The sequence below is a fragment of the Capricornis sumatraensis genome, chromosome 19 (assembly GCF_032405125.1).
Source record: "Capricornis sumatraensis isolate serow.1 chromosome 19, serow.2, whole genome shotgun sequence".
Taxonomy (NCBI): Eukaryota; Metazoa; Chordata; class Mammalia; order Artiodactyla; family Bovidae; genus Capricornis; species Capricornis sumatraensis.
Genome location: NC_091087.1, coordinates 50,276,937 through 50,303,521, shown reverse-complemented (window position 1 = coordinate 50,303,521; position 26,585 = coordinate 50,276,937). Strand labels below are relative to the sequence as shown.

Below are 26,585 nucleotides of genomic sequence, written 5' to 3'. Positions count from 1 at the left end.
AAGTACCTCCTGAACCAAGCCAAGAGATAACAACGCAGCCACAGGCCTCTGTCGTGTACAACCTCATAATGTAATGGCAGGGCAAGACCCATTTCATGGAACCTAACCAGGCTGCATCCAGGGGCCACGTTAAGCCAGAGGGCCTCACTGTACCCCAGAATCACAAGATCACATAAGCCCCTTATATTGCTCAGATGCCATCTTGCACAAAAGAAGGGAGAGGAATAGGAAATCTGAAAAACAGCATTTATTCCAAGATGTTGTTCCCTAAAGAAAATGTTAATTTGTTAGGAAAGGCTACAAGTATTGTGTGTAAGAGCCTGAACTCTGATCTTAAAACCAGGTTTTTTCCATTGTTATACCAATGATGTATGTAATTAGGAAGTCTCATAAATTATCAATCAGCAAGTGATAATAAGGAAAGCTGTTTTCTTTTCCATATGTGTATGATTAAAAAAGAAGCTTTGATTATGACTAAACAATTTAAGGGCAAGGGGTGAATTTATCTTTGTATCCCTAATGCCCAAGATCAGTTCAGTTCAGTAGCTCAGTTGTGTCTGACTCTTTGAGACCCCACAGACTGCAGCACAGCAGACTTCCCTGTCTATCACCAACTCCCAGAACTTGCTCAAACTCATGTCCATTGAGTTGGTGATGCCATCCAACCATCTCATCCTCTGTCGTCCCCTTCTCCTCCTGCTGTCAATTTTTCCTAGCATCAGGGTCTTTTCCAAAGAGTCAGTTCTTCGCATCAGGTGGCCAAAGTATTGGAGTTTCAGCTTCATCAGTCCTTCCAATGAATATTCAGGACTGATTTCCTTTAGGATGGACTGGTTGGATCTCCTTGCAGTCGAAGGGACTCCCAAGAGTCTTCTCCAACACCACAGTTCAAAAGCATCAGTTCTTCAGCACTCAGCTTTCTTTATAGTTCAACTCTCACATCCATACATGACTACCGGAAAAACTATAGCTTTGACTCTCTGGACCTTTGTCAACAAAGTAATGTCTCTGCTTTTTAATATGCTGTCTGTGTTGGTCATAGCTTTTCTTCCAAGGAGCATCTTTTAATTTCATGGCTGCAGTCACCATCTGGAGTGATTTTGGAGCCCAAGGAAATAAAGCCTGTCACTATTTCCATTGTTTCCCCATTTTTTGCCATGAAGTGATGGGAATGGATGGCATGATCTTAGTTTTTTGAATGCTGAGTTTTAGGCCAGCTTTTTCATTCTCCTCTTTCACTTTTAGCAAGAGGCTCTTCAGTTCCTCTTCACTTTCTGCATAAGGGTGTATCATCTGCATATCTGAGGTTACTTGTATTTCTCCCGGCAATCTTGATTCCAGTTTGTTCTTCATCCAGCCCGGCATTTCTCATGATGTACTCTGCATCTAAGTTAAATAAGCAGGGTGACAGTATCCAGCCCTGATGTACTCCTTTCCCAATTTAGAACCAGTCTGTTTTTCCATGTCCAATTCTAACTGTTGCTTCTTGACCTGCATACAGATTTCTCAGGAGGCAGGTAAGGTGGTCTGGTATTCCCATCTCTTTAAGAATTTTCCACAGTTTGCTGTGATCTACACAGTCAAAGGCTTTGGCATAATGACCAGGATAGTACTTGATAAATGATGATGAGTGAATATAGATAATGAAACCAAGAACTTTTAGTAGGGCAAGGATGACTTCAGAAGAGCAATACATGATAAAGATAATATTTCATCCTCAAATACCAATTGCAATATAGACAGGTTCCCCATTCATTCTGAAGGTGAGATTTTGCCTTCAGTACACAATGGTACATTTGCTTACTTGAAATGATTATATACAGTATCCTCTCAATTAATGTGAGCTGCCTTCCCATTCCTTTCACATCCTACTTCTATGGTGAAAATTAAAGGAAATTTATGGATAGATTTTAAATAGATGAAAACTACATACAGGATGATAAAATGTTCAGAATCATGGAATTTTTTTTTACTAGCTCTTTACCATGTCTTTACATCCGTTGAGCTGTTCCCTCCTGTTATTCTCCCTATCAAAGGACTTAGAACAAAAGCCATTTCTTCCAGTTAAATGTACCTCAGGCTCATTCTGAGATAATCTTCACTGGAGACCTGCAAGTGCTGACTGAATCTAACACAGATATTCACAATTCCTCCAGTCCAGTCTGTTTTCATCCTAGCTGAGAATACTTAAATAAGCTTGAGTTTGTTAGATATGGTAAATGCTTTGGTTCTTTATTTTGTTTCATTAGTGTAGAATCAGCACTAGTGTTTTTCAAATGACAAATTCTCATCAGATCCTAATAGTTGCTTCAGTAGTGTTTGACTCTTTGCAATGCCGTGGGCTATGGTCCGCCACGCTCCTCTGTCCATGGAATTTCCCAGGCGAAAATACTGGAGTGGCTTGCCATTCCCTTCTCCAGGGATCTTCCCAACACAGGGATGGAACCTTAATTCTGAAGACAAAAACATATTTTAAGCACTTGGCCTGATTTCAGATTCTTTGGCATGTGTTAATTCACAGCTTAGGGAATACCTGACAGTTTTCCAAACTTAAGTGAAATCAAATATATAACTTTGTAACAAATCAGAAATAAATTACTAGAATTTCTTTGTTGTTTTTTTTTTAATCTTCTGAAATGACTGTAATTTAATGTGCTCATTATAGCAGGAAAATTCTGAGGTAAAGGAAGTAGCTTACTTTCTTCTGATTATATTGCCTGCAAAGGTATGCTGTAGACTGGTGATTTTATAAAAGACATCTTCTAAGGAAAATGTCAGCTACTATACAGGAAAACAAAAAAGATCATAGATGAGTGAATTTATCAAGGGTAGCACAGAACTAGTTAGTTCTGTAACCCTTTGCAGAATATGCTGATTCCATCCGCCGATTTCAGAACCAGGTACTTTTCCTTGAAGTCCTCGTGACAAATGACCTCTTTTTAAAAGAGAGAGAGAGAGAGATGATTGAAATTGTGGCAAATAGTTCAGAACCTTTTAAGGGGTATGAGTATAGGAACTGCTCTTTTGGAAGGATTTTCCTTATAAATTTTTCTTTGTAAATGTACTTGGGTTCCTGCCAACTGATTGATACAAATATATAATCTCCTAGATGTTAAAAGGTCTCAAAGCATACCTTTTCAGTACTCTATGAATACATTATACTCTATGAAAATGTTACAAAGCAGAATTGTACACTATTCTAAGATAGTGTTATAAATCAAACACATTACTAAAGTGATATTGTTTTGGATATTTTTCCTTTAAATTGCCATATTCCTGAAGGTTTCACAATAAAAGAGTTGGACATTCTATTGCAGATATGATATTACCAGTTTTGAAGCTTTACAAGCACAATCATGTAATGAGGAGAAAAAGTCTTCTAAATCAAAGTCAGGTTTTGTTAGATAAATATAGAATTATGTGTTCATTTCAGCATCTGAAATTCTAATAAAGACAGAGACAAGTTATGGGAAAAAAAAACATGCAATTTTTTTCTTTAGTGTTTTTTTTTTTTCTAAATTTTGGCTAACTACTAAGATTAATTGCCAAAAGTATTTCCCAATATCTTGTCCATCATTTTCTCTAACTTTTTCAGGTTAAAAAAAAAAGATTCCATATTTTTTCACCATGGAAATAAAATACTAACAGGACTGTTTAGTATCAATTTTTGCAGATTGGATAGCAATATATCATTTGTGAGGCTGGCACAGTTTAAGAAATGATCCTTCCTCTAAACCCTGGTGGGACTTATGTTTGACCAGCTAAGTGTTTGAATACATAAATGCATTCAGCCTTTGGTATTTAAAGTGAGCATCATTAACTCAACATTTCAACTTAAACTTTGCTTAAAAGATAAAGTTTCACCCAAGTGAAATCAATGGAAGGTGTGTGTGAATATATGAGGTTCCAGCTTGGTCCACTAAGGAATTTTGATTAAATCAGACATCAAATGAAGAAATCATCAAAATAGAGCAACTAATAGTTGAAAAAAAGAATACTAAAAAGGCCTGGAAGCTTTCCTACTAAGGCTGAGTAATACATATTTTGGAGCATTTAAGTATCCATCTTTTGTAAACTTAATAGTTACTTTCACATTAACATATCCAAAAACACAAGATCAGTTCCTGAGATACCAGCTTGTCTATGTTGGAATTTCTGTTAAGTGATCCAATTTTCCTAGCTTCTTTAGCATATTGATTCTTTCCCCAAATATTCACTAAGTGTTCACTGTTCACATTATTTGCTCAAGGAAGTTTGCCTCTGGTTTTCAAAAAAGACACTAAAGGTAATGGTGGCAAAAATCTCATAAAAATATACTTTAATATTATTAAAGTAAAACTAATAATTGATTAGAATTTCCCAACATCCTCTATGCCATGTGTCATGTAAGCACAGGAGGGAGATAAAAGAGTGGCACCTAGTCCAATCACATTATCATTAAAGAATAAAATTTAGCTTTCCAGACATGAAATCTGATATGCACAGTTGCATGTAGAATCCCTTTCCACTCTAAACATATTAAAGTGTGGACACTAATTTACTATTTTGAATGAAAATTCATGAGCCACTTCCTCATGAGAAAAGCAGCCTGCCTTTGCCATTAATAAATAAAAAGGAATATGGAGTTCTTTCCAGTAGTAATTTTCTCAATTCTCATATACACCCATGTACATGTGAAAATGTCTAAGAAAAATAAAACCAATCCTACAGATCTGTTAACAATAGGCCCCACTTTCTCATGGTCTCATGGACGGTTCATAAACTCTTGCTATTAAAATACAATCCATAAAGCAAAAAATTTCTAACCTCCAAAATTAGCCATAAAATTAGAAGTATTAATGTAAGTTTCTGGATATATCTAGAAGATTCTGTTAGGCTGTCAGGAAGTCAAAACTCTCTCTAAATTTTCAGATAATACACTGGACTAAGTTCTAGCCAAAGAACTTGAAAACATTCCAAAGAATTTAGAAATGGCAGTGATTCTAACACAAATGTGAGAACCCATATATCTGAAGACAAAGTAAGAGATAATGTCGTTTAAAAAAGAGAGAGAGATAAACCTTCCTATGTCATTGTCCATGTGTTAGAGGGTCTGGATCCAGACTTGCTTCTGGCACACTGCTAAGGGTTAGGCAGTTCAGCCTTTTGTAAAAAGTCTACTCTATCCTATACCTCCCTGGTTTTCAAAGATTTAACAAGCAATAGAGAGTATTTGAAGAGGGTATGGCAAACCACTCCAGTATTCTTGCCCAGAGAATCCCCACGGACAGAGGAGCCTGGTGGGCTATAGTCCATGGAGTAACAAAGAGTCAGACATGATTGAGTGACTAAGCATAGCACAGAGAATATTCCCCCTCAAACTTAGGGCAGGGGATAAAAATGTGTGTGCTCAGTCACTCCAGTCGTGGCCGACTCTTTGAGACCCCATAGACTATGGTCCACCAGATTTCTCTGTCCATGCTATTTCCCAGGCAAGAATACTAGAGTGGGCTGCCATCCTCCTCCAGGGGATCTTCCCAACCCAGGAATCAAACTCATGTCTCCTGTCTCATGCGTCTGCTGCATTGGCAGGTGGATACTTTACCAATGCGCCACCCAGGAAGCTCAGGAGGTAAATAACACAGGAATAACTCTCTGCCACCCAATCTCTAACAAAGTCTTTGTGGAAGAATTACTATGGAGATCTCTCCCAATATGATTTGATCTATCCTGTAAATTGGCTCTTAACTGAACTGTGCTTTGACATCACTTCTGCAGCCTACATCAAAAAATTGCCTTGGGAATTTGGTTTCTCTTCTGAAAGTATTAGCTGCTTAGTCATGTCCGACTCTTTGCGACTCCATGGACTGTAGCCCACCAGGCTCCTCTGTCCATGAGATTTCTCAGGCAAGAATACTGGAATGGGTTGTCATTCCTTTCTCCTGGAGATCCTCCCAACTCAGGGATCAAACTCAGGTCTCCTGCATTGCGGGCAGGTTCTTAACCATCTGAGGCACCAGGGAAGAGATCGAGTATTACAGAGGCCTGTCTTCTGAAAGAACTACAGGAGAAATCCCTCCCAGGACTCAGTGTGTTTCCCCAGATATATATTATTTTTAATCTTAGGACACTAGAATTTTCTGATGGATGAGATTTCACTCTTTCCTTTGGATGTGGAAAGCTTAGAGCCAAATCATTGCCCTTCTTGAGGACATGCACAGAAGATGCACTTTTTTGTTTTCTGGTACACATTTTACTTTTACCTAACTGACTTCAGTCAAATATTTATTCTATTTTATTGTAAATATTTTTGGTAGGTTGACTTAAATCCTTTGTGAAAGTGATGTGGGAATGCATAAAGGAATACATTTTCAAGAAAAGAGTTAAGCTCTGCACATTAAAATGAGGTAGATTAGATTTGTCTTAGACTCTCTCATACCTCTTTCCTTCTTCAGTTGACCCCATAAACTTTCCAAAGCAGCACAGAAATTGTTTCAGCATTGTTAAGATGGAAAGGAGTTATATAAATAAATAAATAGTTTGACTTTACTCTTAACTTTGAAATAATACTTCCCCAGTAATTATGCCACTACCTCTCTAGTTCATCCTTTGTTGGCTCTTGGTATGGATGGCATTAGATTACTGAAGTGGAAGACTGTCTAGGTCTAAAATTAGTTTAATGTATTTGAACATTAGAAGCATATGATATTATGATCCCAAAGGAATATTTATACTGGTGAGATTCTTTTTACAGCCGGGAAGACTTATTTTAATAATCATAGTGCCCAGAATATCAGTTTTTCAGAAGGTAGTCAGGCACTTTTTGCTCCTTTGGCTACAGGATGCATTGCGATCTTACTATGTGACAACATCAGAACACAACAGAAGGAGCAAAAAGAACCTGAACTGAACACTGATCAGCTGTTCATTAGTTTGAGACAGGGTAAAAATCAGGGGAAGTAGGTAGAAATGCAGGGTAGAAATAAGGTCGCCTTGGATCATCTAGTGATTTATCTGGGAGAGTATTCCCAACATCAGCACACAGTTTATGACTGGCGTGTACCAAAAAGAAAACATTTTATTAATATGCAACAATGTTCCAAAAACAACCATTGAGCAGAAATTCAAAATGTTCATTGAAAGAAAGAGAATATAAGTGAGCAGGAATGTTCACCCAGCTGCACAAGGATATTTTTGGCCTTTGGCTCAACAGAAACCCAGAAAGATCATCCTATTGCAATGAAACCCAGAGGTGATTACACCCCTTCTCAGGTATTTGAAGTCATTCAGTATATCTTATTGCTTATTTGATCTTTAATCAAATAATGTTTTAAATAGTGATATATTTGCTTTCATCTGTCAATACTATTCCTCTTTGGGAGTGTTTTATATGTATATGTGTGTGTGTGTGTGTGTGTGTGTGTGTACATTATCACAATGATTCAGGAATACTTCATTTCCTAAAGGAAAATGGATTTATTTTTACTGCCAAACTTTTAAACTTTCGTCTAGTTAAAGTTCATTTAGTTCAACTTGTTGTGCTTGGAAATAACCTGTGTATACTGTTTGTATTTGAAGGTAAAATTTACTTTAAAATGTTACATGATGTGGGACGAATACTTCTACATTCTTATAGAGAACAAATCTGTGGACATTGCCCAAATTCCCCCTCAGCCAGAGGCTGGCATATGACTGAGACTAAAGTATCTTCTAGAACTTTACATAAGAACAGAAGGCTCTTTGAAATTCCCTCTGGATCGCCGGAATCAGAGTCAGGAAACATCTCCCTACTCTTCTACTCCATAGTGTTATTTATAGTAACCCTTAATATGTGTGCACACACACGCACACACATGTGCACACACATATCCCTACATGATGTTGTTGTTTAGTCGCTCAGTTGTGTCCATCTGACTCTTTGTGACCCCATGGACTATAGCATGCCAGGTTTCCTTGTCCTTCACCATCTCCCAGAGTTTGCTCAAACTCATGTCCATTGAGTCAGTGATGTCAGCCAACCATCTTGTCCTCTTTCATCCCCTTCTCCTCCTGCCTTCAGTCTTTCCCAGCATCAGGGTCTTTTCAATGAGTATGCTCTCGCATCAGGTGGCCAAAGTATATAACAACTTGAATTCTGATCTTTAATTTTTAATCCTGTATGTTCTCTCTCCTCCTTCAAGAATTTAGACTATAGAAAATATACATCCCTAAAAAAATTTTTTTTATGTAGTTAGAAGCAATCTGAGCAGACCTAATACATTCTAATACCTGGAATCAGAAGGTTCTACCAGCAGCTTGAAGACAGAAAATAATAATCAACAGTAGTTCTCAATTCCTGCTAATCAAGATATCACCTTGGAATTTTCAATGCTATGGTTTTATTTTGGGTTTCCCAGAGGGCACCAGTGGTAAAGAACTCACCTGCCAATGCAGGTAGACCTAAGAGATGTGAGTTTGACCCCTGGGGTGGGAAGTTCCCCTGGAGAAGGGCAAACAACCCACTCTAGTATTCTTGCCTGGAGAATCCCATGTGCAGTAGAGCCTGGCAGGCTGCAGTAGAGCCTGGCAGTCCATAGGGTCGCACAGAGTCAAAACATGACTGAAGTGACTTGGCACACACACAAATTTTATTTTAAAAGACTTGTATGATACAGCCTGAAAGATTCTAGCTGAAATAAAAATGTTCCTATTAGCCATATCTTTTAAAATGAGCATTCTTAAAGAGATTGCTATGTCTCCCTGAGGTAGGTTTTGTGGGGACATGCTACCGCAAGGTAAGCTGCCACCTCCCTCAGCCCCTGCTGCCTCATAGTCATCATACTGTCCTTGTTGATGGCTGAGGAGCCCAAGACATCCCTGAGCTTCAGATCTGCTTCCTGGGCATTTTTCCTTAGATGTTTTGCAGACCATAAAAAAGAACTTTGTCCCAAACAGTCAGTTCCTCTCAGGCCCCCTGCTCCTCCCCTGCATTGAATACCATGTCCTTTTGTGCAAAAGCCTGAAACACAGCGGTCTGTCTTAAACCCCACCTCCCTTAATGTCCCTCATCCGCTCAGGGACCAGGTTCTGTCTTCAACTTCCTTCCATTTTCATTCCTGCTGTCTTCAGGCCAGAACAATTTCTCACTTGGATGACTGGAATAGCTTCTTAACCAAGCACTGTCTAGCGTTGCCCATGCCAGTCCATTCTCCAGAGTGCTGCCAGAATAGTCTTAAAATTGCCAGCCTATGCTTGCTGGAATCCCTGACTGGTCCCAGCTGTCTGCATGCATTGTCTCTGCTGTGGGAAACACTGGCTGTCGCCTCTGACCCCGGGCCAGCCTCACTCTTTGTGTCCCACTGCCTCTACAACCCCAGTGCCTAGTAGAGCCTGCTCAAGAGTCATGGAACGCTCAATGACACAAACATCACCTGACTCTAAGTCTCCTTATTTTCTTTCTCTCCCCACATTAGAATGGCCCTTTTCTCTCTCTTACTTGCCTTATCCAAGGTTTATCGACTCTTTCTGGCTTTAGCCTCCAATCAAGTCTCCACATCTCCCATTAATTTCTAATCTATTATTGGTCTCCACCTTCAGATTCTCCAATTTAGTACGTCTGGAAAGGGACCCAGGATTTGAAATTTCTAACAGATTCCCAGGAGATACTAATGCTGCTGGTCTAGAGATCATTCTTGGAAAACCACTGGAGCAATGATCTCAACTGGCAGTGGGCATCAAGTATAATATATTTTGGTCCACTCCTGACTCCTGAATCAGAATTTTGAGGGAGGTGATATGGGCAGGCAATTTTCAACTTAAAAGTTCCCTAGGAAATCTTGATGTGTCCTAGTTAAGGACCATGAACTCAGTGATTAACTCCAGGATCTCAACTTCACTTTCTTCCTAAGCCTTATTTTGGATTACTCCCTCTGACTTTCTACCTTGCTCTCCTGTCATATGGAACGGCAAGCAGCATAATGATTTCACACCCTTGTTCCCTCTTGCGGGGGACTGCCCGTGAAGGGTTAAGTCTTGGGAGCTGCTCGGCAGGTATGCAGAGCCTTAGGCATTGTTCCTAAGCTCCCTGTCCCGCCACCCTTGAAGAGTTTTTACAGCCCTTAAGGTCAGGGTGTCCTGCAACATGTCATAGAAGATAGATTACTTATTATACTCTGTACACAATGGTAAGGGTCTAGGGGTCTAGTGATTGTATCCTGAAGTTAAAAAATAATCCTGTACATGTCTTAAGTCACGTACATTATCCTATAAATACTATAGCCTAATAAAGAAAGGCATCAGCCATTTGTGGTCTGATCCTCTCAACCCCATCTTTTGTCTCTCTCTCATTTTTCTTAGCGGGGACGCTCCGTTCTCTCCCTGTGCAGGTGCAACTCTTGCTTGTGCTGGCTGCGGCACCCTCTGAGCCCTAGATTCATTTTAGCTTTTCATTTATGCACCAGCATTCACTGGGCACCGAGCACACTCCAGGATGCAGCGCCTAGTGTGGTGAATGTGACAGACATGGCCCTGCCTCATGGAGTCCACACGTTGTTTGCTCTAAGCTTCCCTGGAACCCTCTGCCTCCCCTTCTTCTTAGTGATACAGAGAAATACTGATTTAATGCTGCTCTCTTGATAGACTGTAAATTTCATGAAGGTAGGGACTACTGTCTGTCTGTCTTTGTAAGTGCTCAATACATGTTTGTTCAGATTAAATTGGAAAATTCTTCCCCTGACCTAGCCCTCTTCCGAAAATCACCTCCAGAGTCCCGTCTCTCTCTATCACTTCTGACCTGCTCCAATTCTCCCCACCACCATCAGAACTGAGCACCACCTTCCATGAGCCCTGCTCCCTACTCCAAGCAGATTCCTAACTCATCACTTTGATCCTTCATTCTATGCTGTTTCTAGATCTGCTTCCTCTTACTAAATAAACGGTGAGCTTCTCAGGGGCAGGGGCCATTTCATTTTTGCCTTTTAAACTCTGTACTTCATAAAGGAGGTATTTAATAATATTTGTCAAAATAATGAATTTAATTTTTCATTTAAGCCTGCTTTGCAGTGTTTTTGTCCAAACTTCTTGTGGCTTAAATGAAATTGCCTTAAGACTCTTCTGTTTCTCTATAGTAGGACAATACCATAATTCAAATTTCATATACCATATGGAACATGCATAACATGTGATTTAGGGGGAAAAGAGTTTATCAAGGGTCTGAGCTAAATTTTCAGAGAGAGGGCAAAGTGTGACTTCATGGATTGTTCTCTGCATCATGACTCAGGGCTCTGAGGTGAGGTCCTGGACAAGCCAGTCACCAGCCTTTTTGCCTCTCAATTCTATTACTTATAAGCTAAACAAAAGACATGCTTTGTAATCTACTCTAAGTCTTGACGGGAAGTAGGATACTACTTACTAAAATAAACAAGATTTTGAAATTCATTATAAAAATGAAGTCAGACAACCCCTTAATAGAAAGAGGTGTCAGAAAGATAGATGGTTATACTTTACAAAATTTACAAAAGAGTGTTCTTGATGAAATCTACTCAGAAAATTGTGCCATGCACATAGTATGCCTTCAGTGAATATTTATTGGATGAAAGAAACAAGACAATTTACAAACTTTCATTTAAATCAACAGAAGTCAAAAGCACCAACCTGCTCCGTTTGAGAATCACCAGTGACTCAAGCACTGTAGGTCCCTCCAGGAAGCAACGGTTCCCTACTTTGCTACTTAGGAACCAGGGCCCAGTGTCTCCCACAGAGGGACACACTCTGTTACTACAGCTCACACAGCGTCAACATCCTGTCAGGGAAATCTTCCCCCCACACATACTCATGACTGTCAAACACACATTTCATGGTTGTACACAAGCTGTGTTAAATCACCTTGATATGCACCTTTTCATCAAGCCACAGAGGTTATAAATTCATTTCTAAACAATATTTTGGTTACACAAAAATGGACATTTAAGATCTCCATTCAATCTAGCAGCTGAGTCTTCCCTGGAGTAACCTTATACATTTTTCAACTACATATGCTCCTTTGCATGGACATAGGCTGGAGGAGGAAATAAAAACATATGGATTGCATCACCAACTTAATGTTCTCTTCAGTGGATTGGATATCTATCTGCATATGGAATGAAGACCCTAGAAGGCCCATATTATTCCCACAATATCTTATCAGAAACAATGCTCATTCTGTGTAACAAAAGGAACTGTTAATGAAGTTTATGTATCATTGGAGCAGATAATTTTAGAAGGCTGTGTTCTTAAGGTTTCAGAATTACAGATTCAACTGTGGGAGCAAAGGGTCTCAGGAGCAGGACACCCCAGATAACCTCACCCACATACATTTCTCAAACAATGGTTTTCTGTATGTAAACAGAAAATAGAAAGGAGTATATGGTTTTTGTCCTTAGTATTAAATAGCTGCCTTTTCTTCAGCACACTCTTAAATTTCCTGACAATGCACAGCCTTCAGCACCCTAAGGAGCATAAACAAAGGATATCAGGCAAGTTCACCTACTCCCACTTCACAGAACAATGCTTGTTGTTAACTAAGCCATTCCCAGGGCAGATTTATGATTTGTGGAGCCCAGAGTAAATACTCAGGTTGGGCCCTTGGAATCTGAGGTCAGAAGCACGTGGCACCAGCTCAATCCCTAGGGCTTTTAGAAAACATGAAAATGTGACCTAAAGTTTGTGGTGGTGGGTACACCAGGGACTATTTAGGCATTTAGAGAAATTAAAGCACGTTAAGGCCTCAAAATAGCTTATTGTTCACGCTCGAATATTTAACCTTTTCTTTCTAATTTGTTGTCATGCTTTTCCTCTTGTGAATAAATGTCTTCTGAATCATAGAAGATGAATCAAATACATGCTCACATGTCTATATATTAAAAATATCTTAAAAGAGCAACAAACTGTAGAGATAGGTAAATTTTAAAAGTTAAAAAGCCCTTGCCCATTTTCTAAAAAGAATTACAACTCGAATTCTTTTCTTGCATTCTTAGACCTTGGGTTATATCACAAGACAGAATTTGTAACCTGTGTTGTTAATTTATCTTCAAAATCTGAATAAGAATTTTAAGTCACATCAGAACTATAAGCACGTAAGAGAAAATAGAAAGCAAGTGCATGGAAAGACTTCTTTTCTCTTGCCTTGTGAAGGAATATTTTGGCTAGAGTCACTCCCCATAGGTTTATACTACGCTGTTAACATGTTATGGAACTTGGGGGGACAGTTTCTCTCCCTTGTTGTCTGGCTCAAGCATAAAAGCAAAATAGGTTACTTTTTTCATTTTAATGAGTATAATTATTATCTAGTCATTAAAATTATGAAATGATTAAATTTCATTATACTCTTTTAGTCTTTAATAATCACCTACTAAATATTAAAATTGAACCAGAAAAGAATTTTTTAAATAATAGTATTTTATAAGTCTCATATATGTATCATATATATATATACATACACACACATACATACACAGTGAGAATGTTTGCATAATTTTGAAGTAATTTGGAAACATTTGAATGCATAACTTCACTATTCAGTAGCATGGGTAGTTAGTATAATATAAATACAGCCATAGATCTCAGGCTGAATGAAACTGTTGGTGGGTCATTGAAGTTGCTGGGTTGTTTCATGTAACACAGACAATAAGCTCTAGTCCACCATTCCATTTGACTTCATGTGATGCTAACCAGTTAGTCCATAGTCCCTAAACAATTATTAAATATCTATATTTTCAAAAAATTATGTTCTACCAGTTTCCATTGAGGTTCTGGTGTTTAAAATTTGCTTAGATAGACTTTAAACTATGAGGTTTAAAGAGAGGGAAATACACTGAGAAAATTATAGGCACAATGTAGTGACAGAAATGCTCAGAAAATCACAAGACTGTTTCGAACAAATAATACCAAAGTTAGGAAGTCCTGGGTGAGATGACAGACTGATAAAATCCATAGTCTTCAATTCTGGCATGAATGGGAAAGAACATAAATACCTTGTCTACTGCACTTCTCTTGCTAGCTTGGGAGGAAATGCCCACCTAACACCGACCAGAGGAACATCATTGAAAAAAGTAGAGATTAATGAGAATAAAACAACAAAAAGAATAGTTCCCTACCCATTGCCTCCTCCTGAATGAACTTTTGACATATCAGCAAACTCTTCTTTCCGTTTGCTGCTGCTGGTATACTGCTCGCTGTACAGCTTGAGGGACATCTGCTCAACAGCATCTCTTTGTGCTTCCAGGTAGCATAGTTGAACCTCAGCCTGGAGAGAGAAACAAAGAGGAATGGCTGTTTTAATCTGGAAGGAATGCATTTCAAGTGAGGTGTAACAACACAGAGAATGGGAATTGTTCACATCATTATACTGCTCCTTTTCAGCTTGGATTTAATGGGATCAGCTGGGCATATTACAGAATTATATTTTAGATCTGAATCTTATAAGTTCCTCCTTAAAATATAACCTGAATAAATGAACTCTCAGAAGACTCAGTAAATATCACAATATATCCCTGAGATCATAATACTGTATCATGAGACTTTATATAACAATTCTGTGAAATTCCTTAATAATATTCTTCCTTGTACTGCCACATATGTAACATTTATTTTTTTTTTAAAGAGTCCCCTTCCAACCCATACGTTTGCATGGACACATACTCTGGATGCTTCGTATTATCTTCACCCTGAGGAGAATAAAAAAGCCTAGTACTAATTCAATACCTCTTCAATGGGGATAAAACTTCCTACATTACTTTTTTTGGTTCTCTGTATTTTGTCTTAATAATTTTAAAATAGAAAGAACAGTGATTTTGCTTGCATGCAGGCTTGAATTGTTAACTTTTTCATAGATACTTGGGGCTCACTGTACTAAAAGGAGAGGTAGTAAGTTCACCATGCTGTTTTCTATCAAACCAAGGCCAAAAGAATGCTGAATAATATTTGGCAAGGAAATGTATTGAAGAGATGCTTTATTTATTGCAGCTGTTGTGATCCCTGTGGCTTTAGAGTTCCCCAGAACACCAGATAAAACAGGGAATGAAGTCTTCCCAGTGGCATGCTTGCCTGTGGTGAAGGAAAAAGGCCAGTGCTGAGTACATGTACACTGTGGACCAAAGGAGCTCTTAAGGTCTTTTTGTGTGCTTCACTAAATCCCACATGCCCGTTAACATTTCTCAACAGCCTTAAAATTTCTACTTCCTTATTATTTAATTATATATTCTCCTACAGAAAGACCAAGTCTGAGTCAGTTGCTGGGTAGTTGCCAGATTTCCACAACATATAGGAAAAGCGGAGTCAGAGATGACCTTCTACTCTTCATGTCCATGGCCAACCGAGGCCTCTTGGACACTCTCTGGTTTTTTTTTTTTTTTTTTTTTTCACTCTCTGGTTTTATAGATACAATCGTGGAAAAAAAAAAAAGAGTGTCATAAAATACCAGTTGCTTAAAAGGGCGAATCAGGACTCTGTAAAGGAAATGGGTAGCTTATGAAATGGAAGATCTCAAATCATTCTAGAATTTGTATTTTGTTCTTTTCCACAGGAGCTAATTATGAATGCTCTAGATATTGAGGAAAAACTTTAAAAATACTAAAATGACTATATTCATGTAACTGAAGTTTCCACAATCTATGTATTGGTTCATGTAACCTTATTTCGTCCAAACTAATTGACTTGCATAAGGATTAAGAATTACATCAAACGCTATAAACTAAGGATAATGTTACATGGAGTATTTTCAGTTTGGGAAGAAAGAGTGTGGCTGGTGGAAAGCACAAAGGAAATACTAAATCTAGTGTTAGCCTATTTATTAATAGATGGAGAAAGAGAAGGCATGGAGCATATTAATGACAACACAGAAGAGTGCCAAGTCAGAGGTTTGCAGGTATCACAGAATTTGAACAAATACCTAGAGACCTAAGAATATTCTTTAATGGTTGGGGGGAAGAAAATGAAACTGAATATAGAGAGTCGATGACTAGAAAAGAACATTAGACAATAGAAATGTATTGGTTCTATATCTTTCAATAAAGTATACAATATTCCCAAGCAACTAAATATGAGATCATTGAGAGATACTGAACAGTAGTCAAAGAACTTAATACAACCTGAGATTATCAAACTAAGTAAAGTTATAAAGTAAAAGACAAATACCATATGATATCACTAAAATATGAACAAATGAACCTCCCTACAAAACAGAAGCAGATTCATAGACACATATAACAGACTTGTGCTGGCCAAGGAGGAGGGGGGAGGAGAGGGATGGACTAGGAGTTTGGGGTTGGCAGATGCAAAATATTACATGTAAGATGGATAAACAACAAGGTCTTAGTGTTTAGCACAGAGACCTGTATTCAATATCCTGTGATAAACCATAATGGAAAAGAATATTAAAAAAGAATGCATATAAGTAAATAACCGAGTCACTTTGCTGTACTGCAGAAATTGGCACAACACTGTAAATCAACTATACTTCAATAAAAAGTAGTGATAAAATAATTTTTAAAAGAGAACTTAAAAACAAAATTCTTTCCAAATGCTATCCCCATTCTCCCCCTTCTCAACACTATGGGAATAATGAAGAAACACCCCACACAAATTATTCTTTTGGAAATCCCATTAAAATAATGAATCTGCACCACTAGATGCCAAAGTGTCATGTCTGATCCCAGGTCCCTGTTAGTTTTTAACCAAGAATGCTGAAACTACCGCACAGTTGCACTCATCTCACATGCTAGTAAAGTAATGCTCAAAATTCTCCAAGCCAGGCTGCAGCAATACATGAACCATGAACTTCCTGATGTTCAAGCTGGTTTTAGAAAAGGCAGAGGAACCAGAGAGCAAATTGCCAACATCTGCTGGATCATGGAAAAAGCAAGAGAGTTCCAGAAAAACATCTATTTTTGCTTTATTGACTATGCCAAAGCCTTTGACTGTGTGGATCACAATAAACTGTGGACAATTCTGAAAGAGATGGGAATGCCAGACCACCTGACCTGCCTCTTGAGAAATCTGTATGCAGGCCAGGAAGCAACAGTTAGAACTGGACATGAAACAACAAACTGGTTTCAATAGGAGAAGGAGTGCGTCAAGGCTGTATATCATCACCCTGCTTATTTAACTTAAATGCAGGGTACATCATGAGAAATGCTGGGCTGGAAGAAACACAAGCTGGAATCAAGATTGCTGGGAGAAATATCAATAACCTCAGATATGCAGATGACACCACTCTGATGGCAGAAAGTGAAGAGGAACTAAAAAGCCTCTTAATAAAAGTGAAAGAGGAGAGTGAAAAAGTTGGCTTAAAGCTCAACATTCAGAAAATGAAGATCACGGCATCCAGTCCCATCACTTCATGGAAAATAGATGGGGAAACAGGGGAAACAGTGTCAGACTTTATTTGTGGTGGCTCCAAAATCACTGCAGATGGTGATTGCAGCCATGAAATTAAAAGACGCTTACTCCTTGGAAGAAAAGTTATGACCAACCTAGATAGTATATTCAAAAGCAGAGACATTACTTTGCTGACTAAGGTCCTTCTAGTCAAGGCTATGGTTTTTCCAGTAGTCATGTATGGATGTGAGAGTTGGACTGTGAAGAAGGCTGAGTGCCGAAGAATTGATGCTTTTGAACTGTGGTGTTGGAGAAGACTCTTGAGAGTCCCTTGGACTGCAAGGAGATGAGCCCTGGGATTTCTTTGGAAGGAAGGATGCTAAAGCTGAAACTCCAGTACTTTGGCCACCTCATGCAAAGAGTTGGCTCATTGGAAAAGACTCTGATGGTGGGAGGAATTGGGGGCAGGAGGAGAAGGGGACAACAGAGGATGAGATGGCTGGATGGCATCACTGACTCAATGGATGTGAGTCTGAGTGAACTCTGGGAGTTAGTGATGGACAGGGAGGCCTGGTGTGCTGCGATTCATGGGGTCGCAAAGAGTCGGACACGAGTGAGCGACTGAACTGAACTGAAGGTTGCAAACTAGACCACTGCTTGTTTTTGGTAAAGATCTCACAAATGTGTGTCACAAAAAGCAATGTAAAGAGGGCGGCCAACTTCATATAGACTCATCACTACCATGGACAAATAATTGAAGCTCAGCCCTTTGAGATCCTTGGCCATTTCTGTGCACAAGGGTAACACCTCTTGTGTGACATGGATTCCTGGAAAGGAATTCAGAGAACAATGCTGAGAGCAACTGGAGAAACAATTAGTCACCTTACAAAAATGATTGAAATGCTGTGATCTAAGGCTTTTATTGCACAATATCTCAGAGGCATTTGACATAGGAAACTTCCCTGTGCTAAAAAAGAGACGAAATAGATGGCCCAGCTTTTCCTATCCATCTGTATTTCTATCCCTGTTTTCAGTGATTCATTTCAAAATGTGATGATAAAAATAAAACCAAAGTTGTTTCTTCGGCTAAGGTTGAATGACTGTGCCAGTCTAAATCTATCTGCGAAGTGCCTTAATTTTTTCTCATACTGTATTTTACTCTACAGATAAATTTTTAGGAGAAAGATCTGGAGAAATTATAGTTCTTAAAAAAATTGAAATAATTTCATTTATTGAAGCAATATAGAACCGGACATGAAACAATGAACTGGCTTAAAATTGGGAAAGGAGTACATCAAGGTTGTATAGTCTCACCCTGCTTATTTAACTTATATGCAGAGTACATCACGCGAAATGCTGGGCTGGATGAAGCACAAGCTGGAATCCAGATTTCTGGGAGAAATACCAATAACCTCAGATACACAGAGGACACCACTCTTATGGCAGAAAGTGAAGAGGAACTAAATAGCCTCTTGATGAAGGTCAAAGAGGAGAGTAAAAAAGCTGGCGTAAAACTCAACATTCAAAAAACTAAGATCATGGCACCCAATCCTATCCCTTTATGGTAAATAGATGGGGAAACAGTGGAGACAGTGACAGACTTTCTTTTCTTGGGCACCAAAATCACTGCAGATAGTGACTGCAGCCATGAAATTAAAAGATGCTTACTCCTTGGAAGAAAAGCCAGGACAAACCTAGAGAGCTAAAAAGTAGTAGTTAAAGTAGTAGTAGTTAAAAAGTAGAGACATTGCCAACAGAAGTCCGTCTAGTCAGAGCTATGCTTTTTCCAGCAGTCATGTATGGACGTGAGATTAGGACCATAAAGAAGGTGATGATGCTTTCAAACTGTGGTGCTGGAGAAGACTCTTGAGAGTACTTGGGACAGCAAGGAGAAAAAAAACAGTCAATCCTAAAGGAAATCAACCCTGAATATTCATTGAAAGGACTGATGCTAAAGCTTGAACACTTTGGCCACCTGATGGGAAGAGCCAACTCATTGGAAAAGACCCTGATGTTGGGAAAGATTGAGGGCAGGAGAGGGAGGCAACAGAGAATGAGATGGCTGGATGGCCTTATCCATTCAATGGACATGAGTTTGAGCCAACTCCAGGAAATACTGAAGAACAAGGAAGTCTGGCATGCTGCAGTCCATTCGGTCGCAGAGCTGGACATGACTGAGTGACTGAATAACAATGACAATTGTAGATACTTTAAAAGTGACTATATTTTACAAATAGAAACACAGACTATAGTATATTAAATAATATTACTGATGTGTAATTAACAAGATTTGATAACTTATTCATTAAGAAAAATGAAAAGGAACAAGAAGGAACAGACTCACTGACAGATCTACCTCTCACTCCCTGGCCAGTGTCATCAATGGGAATATAAAATGAGCCGCATAGATAAAGGGAACAAACGAGCGAAAACACAGTCTTCTGCTTTGCGGTACCATCTATGGGGTCACACAGAGTCGGACACGACTGAAGCGACTTAGCAGCAGCAGCAGCATGAGTCCCAAAATGAAATGTTTCAGCAAGCAAGTGGAAATATTAGGACTGAAATATAAACCCAGAGGCAAAGGCTGACACTAGGAGATGAAATGAGAATGCCATGGGAGATTGTGTATGATGAGAAGAGAAAAAGGATCAGCTCTTATCCTAATCGAGGCCTGCATAAGACCTCAGCTGACCTAAAGTGATGGATTCTCAAATACTCTCCCTCCCTCTCCACCAGCCGCAAATCCATTTTATAGATAGTTCATTGATCTTTTTGATTCACATCTGGGATCACTGGTTTTTGTTGTTTCAGGGCTTAATTCTGGACCTCTTTATTTAAACTCTTTTCAATGCTACCTATGTAGTAACGGCTCCCTATTCTCTCCTCTGAGTGCCATACTTATATATACAATCAACCACTGCTAACTGAATTTACTTTAGGCATAGCTGTTGAAAATACTCTCCATTCTCATCCTTACTGCATGCCTCCAAACTTTCTGTTCTTAGTATCCTCCCTTTAAATAAATGGCACCATCTGTTGCTTAGGTCAGAAACCTGAGAATCATCCATGAGTCCTCTTTGTCATTTCCTACAACCAGTTACTCCCTAAATTCTGTTGATTCTTCTTTCAAAATGTCTCTCCAGTCTGTCTTCCCAGTCTGCACTGCTGCCAGCCTGGTCCAAGCCTCTATCAACTCTCCCCTGTAGTATAGCAATTATCTTCTAATGTGTATCTGCCCTTGCCCATTCCTGCCTCTCCCATCTCTTCCATTACAGTGTCAGAGTGGTCCCTATAAAACATAAGTTAGTTTCATACTGCATTTAGATCTAAAACACAAACTTAGAACATAGCTCATTAGATTTGCTTCCTGCCTAACTTACACCTCATTCCCTACTTCTCTCTTTCTTGATCACTATGCCTCCTGTTATGCTTTCCCTCTTCCAGTTCTTTAAATAGCTCTTTCCTCTCTAAGGACCTTTGCACATACTGTTCCCTTTCTCTAGAACATTCTCTTGCTAACGACTTCTCATTCTTTACCTCTCAGCTGACATGTTACTTCTCAGGGAGGCTTCTCTGTCCACCTTATCGAAAGTAGATTCACTCTGTTTTTCTCCATTGCAGAACAGTGTTGATTTCCTTTACAGCACATATCTCAATTCAGAATTCTTAGATTTGCTGGCTTATATTTTCTCTATCTCTGTCTCCAGACTCTAAGCTCCATACAGGGATGGTGTCTCTCTGTCTGCTTGGCCATTATGTATTCCCAGCACCTAGGCAGTATCTTGAACATGATAGGGGCTCAGTAAATAATTTATCACTCAAATAGTCACTAAGCCTTTATCATGTGTCAAGAACTACACCAAGAACTATGGGTATAAAGAAGAACAAAACATTGTCCCTTTTCTCAAGGGATTGCAGTATAGGGGAGGAAAGAGCCATGGCAACAAGTAGATGAGCGTACTGAGTAAAATGATGGTGGGGGAGGATGGGAAATGAAACATTGTGTGAAGGGTAGGAATGGGCAAGTAAAAGCCAGGCAGAGGTAACAGTTGAGCCAGATCTGGGAGTAGGGGTATATCTTTGTCAGGTGAAGAAGCAGATGGATATCTTTATAGGTAGAATTCTTCATTTGTTCAGAGGCCCAGACTTACAAAAGGATGTGGCATGTTCAGAAAATGGTGGCTGCAGCTTTGGGGGCATTTAGACAAAGAGGCTAAAGTAGAAGGGGATAGGCTATAGAGAATGTCACCTCAGGGAATCTTACCTATCCAATGACCTGCCAAGAAGATGTCACTGTTTCTGTGATGGCCTTAATCTACTTCCATCTCCCTTCTTCTGTCATGAGATGGGTTAGTCCAGATACGCTCATAAAGTTCCTACCTTCTAACATTGCATTGAGAAGAGAATCAACAGTTTCTAAGAGGACAGAAGTCCAGCAATCCAACAGAGAGAATGCCTACCTAAGAGATTCTGTTAACTCATTTCTCTCTAGTAAACTTTTAACATAATGTTATTGGTTTATTTCACATAATGTGTCCTCTTCAAATTGTATGTTGCAGCCTTAAACCTAAATGTGACTGTAATTGGAGGCAGGGTCTTTAAAAAGATAATTAAGGTTAAATAGATCACAAGGGTGTGGCCCTAATCCAATAGTACTGGTGTCTTTATAAAAAGATGAAGAGTGGTCCCACAGAGAAAAGGCCATGTGAGGATGCAGTGACAAGGCAGTTGGCCATCCATAAGCAAGGGGAGAGGCCTCCTAGAAACCAAACCTGACAACTACTTGATCTGGGACTTCCAGCCTCCAGAACTGTAAGAAATAAATTTCCATTGCTTAAGCCACCCAGTCTGTGTATTTTTTATTGCCACCCTAGTAGACTAACTAAGATCATGGCATCCAGTCCCATCACTTCATGGCAAATAGATGGGGAAACAGGAGAAACAGTGGCTGACTTTATTTTGGGGGGCTCCAAAATCACTGCAGATGGTGACTGCAGCCATGAAATTAAAAGACATTTACTCCTTGGAAGGAAAGTTATGACTAACCTAGACAGCATATTAAAAAGCAGAGATATTACTTTGTCTATTAAGGTCCATCTAGTCAAGGCTATGGTTTTTCCAGTGGTCATGTATGGATGTGAGAGTTGGACTATAAATAAAGATGAGCACCAAAGAATTGATGCTTTGAACTGTGTTGTTGGAGAAGACTCCTGAGAGTTCCTTGGACTGCAAGAAGATTCAACCAGTCCATCCTAAAGGAAATCAGTCCTGGGTGTTCATTGGAAGGACTGATGTTGAAGCTGAAACTCCAATATTTTGGCCACCTGATGTGAAGAGCTGACTCATTGGAAAAGACCTTGATATTGGGAAAGATTGAAGGCAGGAGGTGAAGGGGACAACAGAGGATGAGATGGTTTGATGGCATCACTGACTCAATGAACATGAGTTTGGGTAAACTCTGGGAGTTGGTGATGAACAGGGAGGCCTGGCGTGCTGTGGTTCATGGAGTCGCAAAGAGTCGGACACAACTGAGCGACTGAACTGAACTGAACTGAAGTATGCTAATATACATAATAAAAGTTAGAATCACTGCCTTCTTATCAGAGGTTTAACACAACTGTGTTGCTACTTATCATTGTTAGTATGTTTTCCCCTTTTATTTCCCAGGTGGCGCTAGTGGTAAAGAACCTGCCTGCCAATGCGGGAGACATAAGCAACTCGGTTCAATCCTTGGGTCAGGAAGATCCCCTGGAGAAGGAAATGGCAACCCACTCCAGTATTCTTGCCTGGAGAATCCCAAGAACAGAGGAGCCTGGTGGGGCTACAGTCCATATGGTTTCAAAGAGTTGGACACAACTGAAGCAACTTAGCATGCACAATTTACAATACAGGCAGATTTAGTTGTTAAGTCATGTTCGACTCTTTGTGACCCTATGGACTGTAGCCCGCAATTCTCCTCTGTCCGTGGGATTTCCCAGGCTAGATTACTGGAGTGGGTTGCCATTTCCTTCTCCAGGGGATCTTCCTGACTCAGGTATATTAACTCGGGTCTCCTGCATTGCAGGCAGATTCTTTACCAACTGAGCCACCAGGGAAGATCCTTGATTTACAACAGATACTTCAATTAAATCTTTAGAATTTCCTCTATTTATATGGAATTTTAAATGTCTTCATTGAGACAGGTTTGAGCCCTGTGTTGGGAAGATGCCCTGGAGAAGGAAATAGCAACCCACTCCAATATTCTTACCTGGAGAATCCCATGGACAGAGAAGCCTGGTGGCTATACTCCATGGGGTCATGAAGAGTTGGATATGGTTAAAGTGACTTAGCATGAATAGCCTAAATAATTAGAGACACTCCTCTTCAAATTTAGACTACAAATTAATAATTTAGTCAGAATACAAGACAGTGTTCTAAAATATTCTATTTAAATTTGGCTTGGTATGTAGTGATTCAAATTCAGTGATATTCTCCTGAGCCCAAATAGTTAATCAACCATATACTTCCCTCTTGATGAGGGGGAAAGAAGAGAGTGAAAAAGCTGACTTAAAAGTCAATATTAAAAAAACTAAGATCATGGCATCTGGTCCCATCACTTTATGGTGAATAAATGGGGAAAAAATGGAAACAGTGACAGATTTCCTCTTTGGGGGCTTTAAAACCACTGTGGATGATGACTGCAGTCATGAAATTAGAAGATGATTACTCCTTGCAGGAAAGCTATAACAAACCTAGACAGTGTATTAAAAAACAAAGACATCACCTTGCCAACAAAGGTTCATATAAACAAGCCTATGGTTTTTCCAGTAATGTACGGATGTGCGAGCTGGACCATAAAGAAGGCTAAGTGCCGAAGAATTGATGCTTTTGAATTGTGGTGCTGGAGAAGACTCTTGAGAGTCCCTTGGACAGCAAGGAGATAAAACCAGCCAATCCCAAAGGAAATCAACCCTGAATACTCATTAGAAGGACTGATGCTGAAGCTGAAGCTCTAATATTTGGCCACCTGATGTGAAGAACCAACTCATTGGAAATGACTCTCATGCTGGGAATGATAGAAGGCAGAAAGATAAGAGGGCAACAGAGGATGAGATGGTTGGATGGCATCACCAAGTCAATGGACATGAACTTGGGCAAACTCTGGGAGATGGTGAGGGACAGGGAGGCCTGGCATGCTGCAGTCCATGGGGTCGCAAAGAGTCAGACAGGACTTGGCAACTGAACAACAGCAGCAGCAGCAACAACATACTTCCTTCTGATGATGCGTCTAACAACAAAATAGTTATTTAGCCCATTGTAAATTTGGTGGTGAGAGGGGTAAATTTCAGTTATTCTAACAATCTTGAAGGATTAAACCCACACTTACTTTTATAATCACATACAGATACATGCCTTGTCCTTGCCCTAAAAAGCACTGATTTAGTTAAGAAATATCAATTATTTCATTGTCACTGCATATCCCAGGACCCTCTGTTGGGTTAAGTATCCTGAGAATGTTGGAAAATTAGTTTTACTCTTTCTTAACTCATGCCATTGCAGGTCTGCCTGCGCACTTCATAGCTTCCCCCCACATCCACCCAGCCACTTGCGTCTGATTCCGCATCCTCTGCTTTCTCTCCTGTTTCTGTGGAAAATGTCCCTGTTTCTAGCCCAAACCAATCCCCTCCATAGACACAAAGACCCCCTCTTATCTATGCGAAGATTATCGCCCCAGCAGCAAATCACCCTTCTCTTCCTCAAGTTTCTTCCTCTCCACTATACTATTCTCATTAACACGTCCCCCACCCCACCCCCCCAAATGCTGTGTTTCTCCCACGGTAAAATAAATAAAGCGCTTCTCAGGTGGTGCAGTGGTAAAGATTCTGCCTGCCAATGCAGGAGAAAAAAGAGACACAAGTTCCCTGGGTCTGGAATATCCCCCAGAGGAGGAAATGACAACTGACTTTCCGTAATCTTGCCTGGGAAATTCCAGGGACAGAGGAGCCTGGCGGGCTACAGTCCATGGGGTCACAAAGAGTCGGACGTGACAGAGAGACTGAGCACAACCATACAAAATAAATAAATAAAAAGGAAAAATAATCTCTTGACATCAATTGATAACAATCTATTCTTGGCTTAAGCCCCATTTCTCTGTTCTTCATTACACCAAAATCACTTTTATCCACATTATCTATACTCACTATGTCCAATTCCTCTCCTATTTTCTCTTGAATGTACTCCAACTAGGCTTTTGTCCACATGCTACAGCTGAGTTCTCAGTCTTCAACCTATCCTGACCTGCTCCAGCAGGGCCAGTGGGCTTGCTCCAGGGCTCTAGGGGCATTTGGATCTTGTTTGCATGACAGCTCCATCCCTAACCTCCCTGAAGTCTTTGCTAAAATGTCATCTTCTTATTCAGGTCTATTTTGATCTTCTACTTAATACTTCAACTGACTCCCGCCCCCCACCCCCCACCCCCACCCCTCCACCCAGCAATCCTCACTGTCCTTCATATATTTTTACCTTGTGTAGCTAAAATAGGTAACTTATTTTATACTGTCTATCTTCCAATTGTGGACTGGAAGCTGTGAGTGGACAGGAGCTTTTATTTATGTATCCATTGCTATATTTTATCCATGTATTCATTGCTTTTATCTATGTATTCATCGCCATCTCCCCAGTACCCAGCACAGCACATGGTATGTGATAGGCAATCTATATAAATTAGCTGAATACATTTTACAGAGTTTGAAAATTTTAAATGGTTTAAAATGTACAAGGAAATAAGACAGATAGTTTTAAAGTTGTAGCCTCAGTTTAATTTTGAAAATAGTTGGCTTTATTCTCTCTTAAAAAGGAGACAATTTTGTACTTTGACCAAAAATTACTGAAATATAGAAATAAGAAAGCCTTCCTCAGCGATCAATGCAAAGAAATAGAGGAAAACAACAGAATGGGAAAGACTAGAAATCTCTTCAAGAAAATTAAGAGATACCAAGAGAACATTTCATGCAAAGATGGGCTCAATAAAGGACAGGAATGGTATGGACCTAACAGAAGCAGAAGATATGAAGAAGAGGTGGCAAGAATACACAGAAGAACTGTACAAAAAAGATCTTCATGACCCGGATAATCATGATGGTGTGATCACTCATCTAGAGCCAGACATCTTGGAATGTGAAGTCAAGTGGGCCTTAGAAAGCATCACTACGAACAAAGCTAGTGGAGGTGATGGCATTACAGTGGAACTATTTCAAATCCTGAAAGATGATGCTGTGAAAGTGCTACATTCA

At 39.5% G+C, this 26,585-nt stretch overlaps 1 protein-coding gene across 1 annotated transcript in view; it reads right to left on the bottom strand.

Moving 5' to 3' along the window:
• AKAP6 (A-kinase anchoring protein 6) overlaps window positions 1–26,585 on the bottom strand; it is a 385,542-nt gene that overhangs the window by 115,079 nt on the left and 243,878 nt on the right. The window contains exon 7 of the mRNA XM_068991494.1: window positions 14,091–14,239. Coding sequence (XP_068847595.1) covers window positions 14,091–14,239 — 149 coding nt within the window. The remainder of the gene's footprint in view (window positions 1–14,090; window positions 14,240–26,585) is intronic.